General features: G+C 38.6%; 1 protein-coding gene across 11 annotated transcripts in view; it reads right to left on the bottom strand.

The window, feature by feature from the left end:
- Window positions 1-14,618, bottom strand: part of ATP9B (ATPase phospholipid transporting 9B) — a 280,439-nt gene that overhangs the window by 182,507 nt on the left and 83,314 nt on the right. For all 11 annotated transcript variants that reach the window (XR_015554337.1, XR_015554338.1, XM_087439362.1 and 8 more), the window contains one exon: window positions 14,287-14,338. Coding sequence is in view for 9 of the 11 variants with exons in the window: in XM_087439362.1 (XP_087295488.1) it covers window positions 14,287-14,338 (52 nt within the window). In the remaining 2 variants the exon portion in view is untranslated. The remainder of the gene's footprint in view (window positions 1-14,286; window positions 14,339-14,618) is intronic.

Here is a 14,618-nt window from a genome sequence, read left to right as displayed (position 1 = left end):
GGACACCATCACATGGACCAACATACGCACTGTGGGAGTCCCAGAGAAAGAGGTGGGGAGCATATCTGAAGAAATAATGTCTGAAAACTCCCCAACTTTGATTAAAGACACGAACGTAAACATCCAAGAAGCTCAACCAAATTCAAGTAAGATGAACTCAAAGAGACCCACATAGAGACACATTTAATCAAACTTTCAAAGACAAAGACAAAGAGAGAATCTTGAAAGCAGCAAGAGGGAAGCAAATCATAATGTAACAGGAGATCCTCAGTAAGATCATCAGCAGATTTCTCATCAGAAACTTTGGAGGCCAGATAGCAGTGTGCCAATATATTCCAAGTGCTGAAAGAAAAAAAAACTAACAACCAAAAATCTTATATCCAGCAAAACTGTCCTTCAAAAGTGAGGGAGAAATCAAGACACTGCCAAACAAATAAAATCTGAGGGAGCTGGTGACCATTAGACCCTGCTCACGGGAGTCCTGCAGGCAAAATGAAAGGACACTAGGCACCAACTGAAGCCACATGCAGAAATAAAGATCTCAGGAAGGGTAAAGACATGTGCAAGAATAAAAGCCAGCATGATTACAACAACAGTTTGTTAAGTGCACTTTTTGCTTTCTACATGATTTAAGAGATTAATAACTTAAAAAAAAAACAAAACAATTAGTCTAAAAGCTAGAATTACTCTAATGTTGGTTTGTAACTCCAAATCTTGTTTTCTACATAATTTAAGAGGCTAAGGCATTTAAAGTAATTATTAGTTTAGGTTTTGGGGCACACAACGCATCAAGATGTAATTTTGTGACATCTACAACCAAAAGGGGTGGGGATGGAGCTGTAGAGGAGCAGAGTTTTTGTATGTTATTGAAGTTAAACTGCTACAAATTCAAATTAGAGTATTATAACTTCAGGATGTGAAACGTAAACCCCACGGTAGCCACAAACAAAATAGCTAGGGATATCCACAAAAGGAAGTGAGAATGGAACTTAAACATTTCACTACAAAACATCAAGCAAAAAGACAGTAATGCAGGAAATGAGGGACAAAAAAGCTATAAGGCATAAGGAAAACAAATAGCACAAGAAAAGAAGTGAGCTGCTCCTTATCAGTAACTGCTTTAAATGTAAATGGATTAAACTCTCCAACCAAAGAGATGGGCCGAATGGAAAAAAACACATAAATCCAACTATATGCTGTCTACAAGAGACTCACTTTAGATCCAAAGACACAAAGAGGCTGCAAGTGCAAGATGGAAAAAGATTCCATGCAGAACAGTATGGAGGTTCCTCAAAAAATTAAAAATAGAATTAGCATATGAGGCAGCAATCTCACTTCTCAGTATATACCCAAAAGAACTGAAAGCAAGGTCTCAAAGAGATATTTGTATACTCATGTTCACAGCAGCATTATTTAAAAAAGATAAAATGTGGAAGCATTCAACCTTAAAAAGGAAGGAAATTTTACAATATGCTACAACATGAAAGAAGCTTGAGGCCACTACGCTAAATGAAATAAGCCAGTCACAAAAAGACAAGTACTGTATGATTCCACTTATGTGAGCTTCTTACAGTCATCAAAACCACACAGACAGAAAGGAGAAAGGTGGTCACCAGGGGCTGGGGGGCAGGGAGAATGGGAAGCTACTGTGTAATGGGTATAGAGTTTCAGTTCTACAAGATGAAAAGAGTTTTGAGGACGGATGGTGGTGATGGCTACACAACCATATGAATGTATTTAATACCACTGAACCATACACTTAAAAATGGCTAAGATGGTAAGTCTTATGTTAAGTGTATTTGAAGACAATAACAAAAGAAAAAAATACATTCATTAAAAAAACAAAACCATTCTCTAACTTTGAAAAAAAAAAAGCCTTACTATAAAGCTACAGTAATCAAGACAGTGTGGTATTGGTGAAAGAAGAGACAAACAGATCAATGGGACAGAATAGAGAGCCCAGAAACAGACCCCCATGAATACGGTCAATGGCAAGAAAGGTGCAAAGGCAAAACACAAGGGAGCAAAGAAAGTCAACTCAACGAATGGAGTAGAATGGAACACCCAGACAACCACATGCAAAAAAGTGAATCTCAATACAGACCTTACACCCTTTACAAAAATTAACTCAAAATGGATCATAGATCTAAACGCAAAATGCAAAGCTATACCACTCCCAGAAGATAACACGAAAAAACCTAGATGACCGTGGGTATGGTGATACCTTTTCAGATACAACACCAAGGACATGATGCATGAAAAAAATAATTGATAAAGTGAACTTCATTAAAATTAAAAACTATTGCTCTGCAAAAGACAATGTCAAGAGAATGATGAGACAAGCCACAGACTGGAAGGAAAGATTTGCAAAAGACACATCTGATAAACAACAGGTATCCAAAATATACCAAGAACTGCTAAAACTCAACAATAAGAAAACAAACAACCCAATTAAAAAATGGGCCAAAGACCTTAACAGACACCTTACCAAAGAAGATACACAGACGGCAAATAAGAATATGAAAAGATGCTCCACATCATATGTTACCAGAGAAATGCAAATTAAAATAACAATGAGATACCACTACACACCTATTAGAATGGCCAAAATCCAGAACATTGACAACACCAAATGATGACAAGGATGCGGAGCAACTGGAACTCACATTAATTGCTGGTGTGAATGCAAAACGGTACCACCACTTTGGAAGGCAGTTTGGTAGGTTTTTACAAAACTAAACATAATCGTACCATAAGATCCAGCAATCGTGCTCCTTGGCATTTACCCAAAGGAGCTGAAAACTTATGTCCACAAAAAAAACCCTGTACATGGATATTTATAGCAGCTTTATTCATAAATGCCAAAACTTAGAAGCAACCAAGATGTCCTGTAGTAGGTGAATGAATAAAGAAACTGTGGTAGATCCAGACAATGGAGAATTATTCAGTAATAAAAAGAAATGAGGGGCTGGCCCAGTGGCGTAGTGGTTAAGCTCGCATGCTCCACTTCAGCAGCCCGGGGTTCACGGGTTTGGACCCACACACTGCTTATCAAGCCATGTTGTGGCAGACACCCCACATATAAAGTAGAGGAAGATTGGGGCCGGCCCAGTGGCACAAGCGGTTAAGTGCACACACTCTGCTGTGGCAGCCCGGGGTTCACTGGTTGAGATCCCGGGCATGCACCGACGCACCGCCTGGCAAGCCATGCTGTGGCGGCATCCCATATAAAGTAGAGGAAGATGGGCATGGATGTTAGCCCAGGGCCAGTCTTCCTCAGCAAAAAAAAGAGGAGGATTCGCAGATGTTAGCACAGGGCTGATCTTTCTCACAAAAAATAAAGTAGAGGAAGGTGGACACAGATGTTAGCCCAGGGCCGGTCTTCCTCAGCGATAAGAGGAGGACTGGCAACAGATGTTAGCTCAGGGCTGATCTTCCTCACAAAAGAAAAAAAAAAAAAGGAAATGAACTATTAAGTCATGAAAAGACAGGAACCTTAAATGCATATTACTAAGTGAAAGAAGCCAGTTTGAAAAGGCAACATACTATATGATTCCAACATGGAAAAGACAAAACGATGGAGACAATAAAAAGATCATTGGTTGCCAGGTATAAAGTGAGGGGCAAAGATAAATAGACAGAGCACAGAAGATTTCTAGAGCAGTGAAAATATTCTGTATGGTATTATGACACATATATGTCGTCATACATGTGTCCAAACTCACAGAATGTGCAACACCAAGAGTGAACCCTAATGTAAACACTGGACTCTGGGTGATGACGATGTGTCAATGCAGGGTCATCAACTGTGACAAATGCGCCACTCTGGGAGTGGTGTGGATAACGGGGGAGGCTGTGCATGTGCAACTGCAGAGGGTATATGGGAAACCTCTGTACCTCCTTCTCATTTTTTGTAAATCTAAAATTTCTCTAAAAAAATAAAGTCTAAAATAAAAAATTTTTTAAATATATTCAGATTAATACAGAAAATATCAACTAAAAGTATTATACAAACATTTGATCTTTGCTAAAAAGAGAAAAACACTGCAAATAATTGAAATTGCACTAAAGAAACCCACATTTAAATGTATATTTGAACACCTACAGAGATGGAGACTACTTTTAGTTGTACTTTTCTCATATTTATATTTCAGAGCTCCCTTCCCATCTTTCAGCATTTGTTCCTATCCATCCACTTCATTTAGAATTATACTACTGATCGATGCAGTGCAGCACCAGTTCGGCTCCGGGGAACGGCTGACTGCGTGAATGGTCATTTACTATAGCTCACGCTATGACAGCTATTGGCTGACTGCATTTCCTCTCCACTTCAGCAGCTAATTTCATCAATAACTTATTTCATGGCCTTTTCCCTTTTATCTATAATAAGAGATTGCCTTGTGCCAGGTCAGCTTTCAATAGTGATCACTACAGCAAAACAGAAACATTAAATAAAAGGTTTTAACACAATTTTGAAATAGTTCTTTATCAGTAGTGACAACATACCTGTAGGAGTCCTGTGTCAAACAGGTTTTAACTTTAAAGAAAGATACAGGAAAGGTAAGATTACTCAGTAACACTACTGTTAGAGGGAAAAATAGGGGAATAGCCTTACGAAGTTCATAGCTGCTTACGGGCTGCAGTCCTCTAGTAAAGAGAAAATCTAGAACTTCCAATTGTGGTAGTTTCTAAGTTGCTCAGCATTCAGAAAACATCTTCCCACAGAAATGGTATTGGTTAAGTTTTTGATATCTAATAGAACCTGTTAAAGATGACTTATCCATAAAGCAGCTAAAATAATATGGTTATTTAATGGTTAAACAGTTAAAGTAATCTAAAATGGTTAAAATAATACTATTATATATTTATAATTAAAAGAAATAACAAAAATAAAACTGAATATTCGTGGGGGACGTTGTAAATAATGGTATGTTAAGAAAAGTAGATTTACTTATATCTTTAAAAAAGTAAATGACTTGATGAAGATTTTACAAGAAATATCTAAAAATATTCAGTAAGAACTTTACAGAGGATGAAAAAGCAGCACCATCAATTTCTAAATTAACTCAGATGGTATAGCTATGCTTTTCCCTAATACAGGTTTACACACAACACTGCTCTTAGCATGTACCCAACATTTATTGAATATCCACTATATGAAAGCATTATTCCAGGTACCACGGTTCCTACTGATTTTAATAAGCTTACAGCCTAATAATTACAGACAAACAATCAAATAAACAAAAATAAAAGGAAAGTTCTGAGAAAAGCATATAGTTCGGGGTTGACCATATGAGTAGCCCAGCCTCAAAGCTCTAAAATAAAACTTACGCTAATCATTTGGAGCAAACTAAAAGCCTTATTCTAGAAATGGTATAAAGAAACATTTCTGTGAAAGTCCCTAAGGGAGAGGGATTCAGCTGGAAAATGGCTATGATACAGTTAAAGATGACCCCTGACAACATGTATCAAGCATTCAGAAAGTCTCCTTAGCAAAGCAGTACACTAGCTCTGTGAGTATAATGGTCTTTTCCCCCACAATCAGGATCCTTCTGAACCTCAAGGGCCAAAGGATCACGATAAAAGACAGCAATGGGGGGACTGAGGAGGAGGGGGGTTAGGACTGGCATAAAGCGGCAGGGAGAAGAACTGGGGACACGAAGGACTAAGCACAAGCACACTTCTTCGGGGCCTGGCTTATTTATAATTTTATTTATTTATTTATTTTTTTCCCCCAAAGCCCCAGTAGATAGTTGTATGGCATAGCTGCACATCCTTCCAGTTGCTGTATGTGGGACGCAGCCTCAGCATGGCCGGAGAAGCAGTGCGTCGGTGCACGCCCGGGATCCGAACCTGGGCCGCCAGCAGCAGAGGGCGTGCACTTAACCACTAAGCTGCAGGGCCTGGCTTATTTAGAAATTATCTTCCAAAGATTGTTATGGGGAGAAACTAACATAATACTCCAAATTGAGGAAGTAGTAGTTACGGTATCTACTCTCTTCATGAGAAATTGTTCTGCACTGGCCCCTCAAAAAATGTATGGAGGTACATATGCATAATTAGAAAATCATTTCTTTCTTCTCAAAAAAGGAAAACGTTACTAATATTACTGAGCATCTTCCAATTGCCAGTCCTGGCCCATATATGGTAGGTGCTGTCCTACGAGACAGGAGGCAGGTGACACTGTCCCTACTTCAGGCTTAGAGGTAAACTACCCCGAGGTCTCATCAGGAGGTGCAGAATCAGAAAGCCATCACTAGGTCCACCTGACTCCAAATCCCTGTGTCGTGCAATAACACGTAGGTCACCATAGCTGATTTACTCAATAGTTTGAGTTGTGTTTTATAAACATCAAAAATTTTATGTGGGCACTGTCGTTGAATAGTCATTTGGTTATTTTTTAGGGACCTGGCTGACCCAATTCGAGGAAGTCTGCCTCCCCGGAGGTGTGCACCCCTGGTTCTCGGCTCAGATTCTTGCTCTGGCTTTCTCAGGGCTGCTCCTGGCTTCACATAAACTTACTGGTCAAAGGTGGTACCTGAATTTGCTCAGTAAGTCAGATTTTCACCCTTTACCTCTGGATACCTGTGACTTGGAGGCTACTCTCACAATTCAGGAAGTTCATGATTTTGCCCCAAGTTCAGTCAGGGACGAACAGCTTGGAGGTTCTCTCTGTCCACTCCTGGGACCATAGCTTCGGGAATATGCACCATCTTCCAGACCAGCAGGGATGCATGTGATTCTATTTTTAAGCTCAGCTTTGCAGGAACTGCCATGGGGGCAGAGCAGCGAATCCAGAGAGTGTGTATAGGTCCCTTGGGCCAGCAAAGCTCGGGCGCTGCTGATGGAGCTGTCTGTGTCCCAGAGAAGCCTTTCAAGACTGCCTAAGTCTCACCTAACTGCTCCTGAGCAGGGTAGCATAGAACATGCACACAGTGATGCATGTGATCCCATGGGCCCCCTTCTGGCTGACTCTTTCCCTGGTTCTTGCTGTGAAGTTTCTGGCTGGGCTGCTGGGTCCCTTGTTGGTGTGTATCAGGGACACTCCCTTTGAACTGCTGGCCACTAAGCTCTCCATTGCTTCCCACATCACGCTTAGGCATGAACTTCAGCAAGCTTTGTTGCCAATCAAGTCCACAGGGAAAGCTACAAAGAGCTCTGTCCCTCTCCTGGGCAGAACCTCTGGGGCCAAGGCACTGCAGATTAGGATGGGATAGCAGCCAGATTTATCAAGAGTGACATCTTGCTTGTAAGTGGGTGCTGGGGTACGGGCAAGGGGTTGTGGTAGCCTCTCCAGACATATCACTTCTGCCCTACAAGCTAGCTGGGGCGGGGAGGTAGACTAGCTGGGGTCCCAGTATTCCTGATCTGTCAAGACTGGAGCAGAGCTCTTGCCTCTGTAGGAGGTGGGCAGCAGAAGGAAGGCCCAGTACACTGGAACAAGCCCACCCAGCCTGGGGAAAATGAGAGACTGGTGCGCACCCCTCCCAAGGTGAGGACCTGGCCTTAGCCTGGGAGCTGTAAGATGAAGCCCCTGACTTCTTGGCTGTACCGGCTTGGAGTGGAAGCTTCCTTCACATGCACCTGGGGTAGGTCTTGGCTCAAACGCCACAGAATCAATCTGTTCTTACCAAGAAAGAAGGTCTCTGAAGAATATTAAAACAATTACTCTCAAAAAGATACATAATTGAATACTTATGATTTATTTTAGGGATTCTCTTCAATGAAAAAAAAGTCCTCTAGTGGTTTTCAACCAGGGGTGATTTTGCCCCCCCAGAGGACACTTGGAAACTTTTGGAGACACTGTTCATTCACAACTGGGTGGGGGTAGAGGGTGCTACTGGCATCTAGTGAGTGAAGGCCAAGAATACTGCCAACATTCTACAGTGCCTAAGACAGACCATCACAACAAAGAAATATCGGGCCTAAAATGTCAATAGTGGTGAAGGTGAGGCCCCCTGCTCCAAGCGCTTGTAACAAAGTGGCGTAACAAAAAAGTGAAAAGAGCCAGGCTTGGGCTGAGTACCAGCTCTATAATTCACTTACTTATGCCCCCGTCCAGTTACTTCACCTTATTAAATTTTTCACCTGTACAGTGGGAAAAATAAGACTTACTCTGGAGTTGTGTTGTAAAATTCAGAGGAAAATCTATTAAAGTCTGCCAGTGAATGGCATACACTGGGAAGCTTTAATTCTTTAGTTTGTTATTTCTCAAATTTGGGGAAACAGTTAAGGTAGATATAGTTTAGGAATATGTTTCACATAGCTTAGTCCAGTACACCTTTCACACCACATGCCAAAACTAAAGTGGGTCTGTGCAAATTCACAGCCATACTAGCCCCATTTTCCTTTGAACCTCCTAGAAGTGTACTCCTCACACCTGTGAGCATTCTCTTTCTTACTCTGCATAAATACCAAATATTTTTCTCTGCCAGGCGATGCACTTCCAACTAATCACAGCCACCAGCAATTCAGTACCTAAAGTGCCCCATGTAATCCCTTCAACTATTACGTTTTTAATCCTTTTAACTCCCCTATGCCAGGCATCAGGATTGCCAACATCAATCTAGGAGATTCACAGAGACTAAGTCACTTTTCAAAGACATAATAAGATGAAGAGCTATGAAAAGATTTTCTAGTTGTCTATTTCATCAATTAAAGATATATCTATGAGATCTTCATCTGATTACATGCACTTTGAAAAATATATCTAATTATGTAAATAAATTTTGATAAGCATTTGTCAAAAGATTTATGATAAAGAAAATATTCTGTACAAACTGATTTCAACTAAAAAGGGAGTCCAAGAAAATTTGCAGTGCATACTATTTTAAAGTTAAAGATTTTTTAAGACTGATTTTGTTTCTCTTAAATATATGGATGTTTATATACATCTGGGTGTGTGTGTTCTGATACAAAATACAAAAGTAACTTAAAAGAAACTGGATTCTAAATTCTGTCTGACACATACTTTGAGACGTCAATGCCAACCACTCTGCTCTAGGTTTGCTTTCTAATATACAAAATAAGGTAAAGTGAGAATCTCTCGAGTCCCTTAAATTTCAAACATTCTATGTTTCTAAAAGTGAAACTAATATCTAGATGTCTGTAAACTTATTAAACACTGGAAACAATATAGTTGCCTTTCTTTAAAGAAAAAGGACACGCTTCCTGTTAAATAATTATATGCTATTTTAAAAATTTAGGGAAAATTGACATATTATTTATCTTCAAGTACAGTTAACATTACAAACCTCATCATAACAGAAATGATTTAAAAAGAGAGAGAGAATGAACTGTAGCAAAATCAGAAGTATGGCCAACTTGACTTGTCTTACACAAACTATATCTAATAATTTTTTAACAGCAAGCACTAGCTACAACTGATACCAGTTAAGGCTTGGCAAAAATGAATTATTAAATTGGTCTGCTTATATCCTATTACAGACTTCTTACGAATACTTGATTTTATTTTGTATAATTGACAAGAGTTGACAGGAAAGGACAGGTTTAATGACAATCAAATTAAGATCAACTAGTAAGTGTGTCACATAGGAGAGCCGCATCAAGTGGTGATAAAGTAATTGATGGGACACTGTGAGACAGAGCACATGAGTCTGTCATATATGGTAATAAGTTACCCTGTAATATTAGTAGACTGCTTACAACTGCTCACAAATCCAACAGCTCTGAAAGAGATGGGCTACAGTATATGCCCCACAAAAGAAAAATCGACATTGACTTTGCATATATAATACCAGATCGTTTGCCATTAAACTTAATTTCTAAATCATTTATATGACTTAATGACTCTGCATGAAATTTTTAAGCTGGTGGCAAGATGAATAGCACCACAGAGAGAAGGTGGATGAGTACAGTGTCATTTACCTACCCCTCGTCCCCCTAACAAGTGACAGCTGAGCTATTGTAATATGTCCCAGACTCTTAAACTATAATGTCATCACTTAGGAGACAAGTGAAAAAGATATTGGCATTTATAAGAGATTGATGAAAATTACTTCTCAAGCATTAATTTCTCTTAATACCACTAAAAGAATTGTGTGCATTCAAGAGATATTTGATCTGAGTTAAGAAACTGATGAAGCAATTGATTAATTGGAATTTAAGCCATCAGTCACCAGATCCATCAACAGCTTCATTTACATTCTAAACAATCAGCTGACGGCCCAACAGAATACCCTGTATTAATACACAGTCAATATGATGCGACGAAGAGACTCACTGAGCTGTACTGACAAACACCCAGCGGCTATTGTCCACGCTCAAACACGCTGCACAGATTTAGGACTTTTATATTGGCTAGGGTTTAAAGGTTTTTATTATAATAGACAATGTATTATCAGGTTTTTCTGAAATGAAACTGAAAAGTAATAAAACAATATTAACAGTACACAAAAAATTCTGAACATGTATACTTTTGAAAACAAGGCTTTAATTAAAAAACTTAAAATAATTACGTAAAATCACACAAATAGAATTTCCAAAGCTAAGAATCTTTAACTGAAAGCAATATTATGACACAAATTTCATAGCTGGGAAGCTTTTTGGTTCATTTTATGAAGAGAAGAAAAAGAGCATGCAACAGCATCTGACATTTTAATGTCTGTGTGAGAGTAATGACTAATTGTTTTAACAATTTAAATTTGTTAAAAAAAATAAAAGTGAGAAATATAATAGAACCATAAGTTAAAACAGACTATAGTAAGTTCCGAAACTTGGATCCATTAATAACCTTCCAGGAATATGTAAAACAATCAAAATTTAGAATACGTGTATATTATATACATTTTTATGGGAAACAAGGTAATAATTCTTAAGATTCTCAAAGAGATCCATGACTTCCAAAATATTAAGTATCATTACACTACAAAGAGCAACTGTCCCTACAACGTGGAATGTAAAACAAAATTAGAGGAAAAGAAAAGAAAACATTTTTAAAACATAATCAACTTGGATATAAAGTTATTTATCTGAATTTAACCCAATAAAGAGTATCTCATTTGCCTAATGCTCTAATATTCTATTTGTTTTGCTGTCTTACTATGCCATAACAATGATAACAGTGAAAAGATGGTTAAGAGGTTGAAGAAGAATTTCCAAAACTGCTATTAGTCATATCATCTCAGCAAAGCATTTACATTCTCCAGCCCTCAGACTCCTCTGAAAAACTGACATTTCTAACTATCTTCCAGCTTTAAAGTGCTGGATTTTGTTCATCTTTTATCTCCTAACACAATCTACATAATCTATTTCTTTTAAGTTAATTACCTAAAACCATTTCCATATTTAGGATAATAATCTTACATATATTTCTACCACAAACATTAAAAGGGCAATTAATATAAAAGCATCTCCCAAATACAAACATTTTTATTATTCATTATACTGAATACATTTAGAAACAAAGACAAACAAATCATAAATAAGTAGGTAATGTCAGCAGGGATGGCGGTGTAAAAATCTCTGAAAATCCATTCCTCCATAACTGTAATGAAAACATTAGCAAAAATAATCAAAAGCAATTTTTTCAGAACTCTGGAAAATACCCAAAGACTTGCAAGAATCCCAGGTGCATTTACTCAAGAAATACAGCTAGATCTGGCTAAGAGTGAGCTGTGTGGTATTATGACTTGTCCCATTTCCACACATCCCACCCCAGGCTCCACTGTAGCTGAGAAAACAAACAGTCTAGCAGCCACTAAGGGGGGCAAACCAGGGCTGGGACTCCCCAAACCCCATGCCCAGATGACTACAATCACCTGACCAGGTAAGGCTTGTCTGAATTTGACCTGACACTCATTCATTGAGAACAGTGTTTTTCCTGAGATGTTTGTCAAAAACAGTCAGTGGCAATTGTTTAACATCCTTGCTACCCCAGATGGTGATAAGGCTGGGGTAAACAACAAGCTGACCAAAAAACTTGAAAGAAAAGTTGGAAAATCAGATGTCTTGAGGGGGCTTTGAAAAGTTCTAACACATTCCTGGGAGTCTAGAAAGCCAGATACCTGTGCAAGCCTGCACGTATGCCCAGGAAAACCTTGAGAGGCCCTAATCTCTCACACCTGGCTGACCTTGAGACTCTGTATAAGCAAGAAGTGAAGGTGAAGGCAGAGTTGTTAACCGCCTGCCACAGCAATGCAGATGTTAATGGAACACTAGCTATTGTAAAAGATAAAACTTGCAACTTTGGTACTAACAAATAATATTTCTCTCTCATATAGAATCCATTTGGTAATGGAATGTGAGGGGGCTCTGTTCTACACAGTCATTCAGGAACCTAGGCTGAGAGGGAAGCACTACCATCTTCAACAGGCAGCTTCCAAGGTGACCCAAGTCATGGACACTGAGCTGGCCCAGGGAGAGAAGAGTGGCTGGCTACAAAAGATGTTAAGGCCAGGGCTGGAAGAGGTACACATGACTTGGAGCTATCCTGCTGCAGCCAGACCTCAGGGCATGGTCCCATCTAACTGGACAGGGAGTCTAGCTGTATTTCCAACAGGAAAGGAAAATGGACTGGAAAAGTAGCTCTCCAGTCTCTGCTCTATAGGGAAAACAAAACCTCCCATTAAATAATACACAATAAAGTAAACGTATCAAGTGTACAGAGGTTGCTTGATTATTAGGTGTAGCTGAACTCTTCTGTTAATGACAGCCTCATCTTACAATGTAAATAACTGTAACTACAATTGGTAAAAAGAGAAAACATTTTTCTTCTTTATCATGACTTAAAACAGCCCTTTAAAAAAATGCTGTTTATAAATGCAGAAAAAACTAAATCGACAACTCTAAAATTTAATTTTGTCCTCTCTAGAGTTTTCATGCTACAAATAATAATACACATGCTGAGCTTCCAACAAAAATAATAAATAATATGCTGAGCTTCCTATGAAAACACTGTTCATTTATTCAACAACTTTAAAAATGTAAGGCAGAAGACTTTGGATATTACCTGATAAATCTCTCATCATTTTAGAGAGGATGAAAATGTGTGACACTGTGGCTAGGTCACATCTCATTACCTCTATTCCACCTTCTTCTTACTGTTGAAAGCTCATGTCATATAAATATTATTTTTTCTGTGAAGCTCACTTCAACTCACCTAGGCCCCTCCCCTGTTACCACCCCATGTCTTTTAACTCTTACAGTATCTATACTATCAGGGTACAACGAATTGTCAATGTGTGTTACTACTATGGAGTCTATTTCAACTCCTAGGAACCTGTAACAGCAAAGGGGAACCTTGCCCACTCTTTTTGCGCCATCCTCTCACCTTCCAGTGCTATATCAGACAATGTTCTGCTGCTATTCATAGAGTTTTCATGGCCAATTTTTCGGAAGTAGGTGGCCAGGTCCTTCTTAGTCTGTCTAGTCTGGAAGCTCCACTGAAACCTGTCTACCTGGGCGACTCTGCTGGTATCTGAAATCCCAGTGGCATAGCTTTCAGCATCACAGCAACATGCAGCCGCAACAGTATGACAACTGACAGAGGGGTGGTGTGGTTCACTGACCAGGAAACGAACCCAGGCTGCGGTGGTGAGAGCACTGAATCTTAACCACTAGACCACCAGGGCTGACCCATCAATGTGTTTACTTCCATAAATAAGTAGATCATGAACTCTTCGAAGGGAGCAACTTGGTTTTGCTCCCTTTTGTATCCGAGGCAACAAGTAGTGCCTGGCACACAGTAAGTGGTAAATAAATGTTTGCTGAATTGATGATTAAAACTGCAAATGCAGAATACCAATCAAATTTCAAGCAACATTATCATTTAATTATTTAGATATCAATATGGATTTGAGTTAAAACACTCATTTGATTCATAGGTTCTGGTAGGATTACATTTTTTAAACAAACACACAGTAAAATCATCATTTTAAACATCAACATTTAAATGTGATTTAGAAATTAATGAATTCAGTGTATTATCATTCAAAGAAAAACTTTTATAAAAATAAATTTAACTTTTACCTTTCTTTTTTTTTTTTTTATAATTTTATTTATTTTTATTTTTTCCCCCAAAGCCCAGTAGATAGTTGTATGTCATAGCTGCACATCCTTCTAGTTGCTGTATGTGGGACACGGCCTCAGCATGGCCAGAGAAGCAGTGCGTCGGTGTGCGCCCGGGATCTGAACCCAGGCCGCCAGCACCGGAGCGCACGCACTTAACCTCTAAGCCACGGGGCCGGCCCTAACTTTTACCTTTCAAACTGAAAATTAAACTCCAAAATACCAAATCATCACCAACGTAAATAAAAATAAAAATACCTGCTTTTTCTGAAGTCCTAAGAAATATCATGTCCGATGGAATTCTTTGATTCTGCAGAGAGTAATGTGAAATATTAATTAACTATGCAGGTTTATAAATTAACACAATTCCATTCCAAAGTAGAAATAGCTACAAAAACAACTAAAATAATATTATAATTAAAATTGATGCTGAAGTAATTTACATTTGTAATTTGTATAATAAAAATAAGTATTTTAATTCATATTTTAATTGGCACTCTCAGATTTTATCCATTAATAAACCATGTAAATGGTAGTTAGTGATGACTTGAAAACTCCTCCATTTCTCAAAAATGTTAAATATTGCCATT

This window comes from Ceratotherium simum, chromosome 14 (genome assembly GCF_057802395.1).
Source record: "Ceratotherium simum simum isolate JZ-2026a chromosome 14, ASM5780239v1, whole genome shotgun sequence".
Classification (NCBI taxonomy): Eukaryota; Metazoa; Chordata; class Mammalia; order Perissodactyla; family Rhinocerotidae; genus Ceratotherium; species Ceratotherium simum.
The sequence above is the reverse complement of the archived record's forward strand: the minus strand, read 5'-3'. Positions and strand labels throughout refer to the sequence as shown.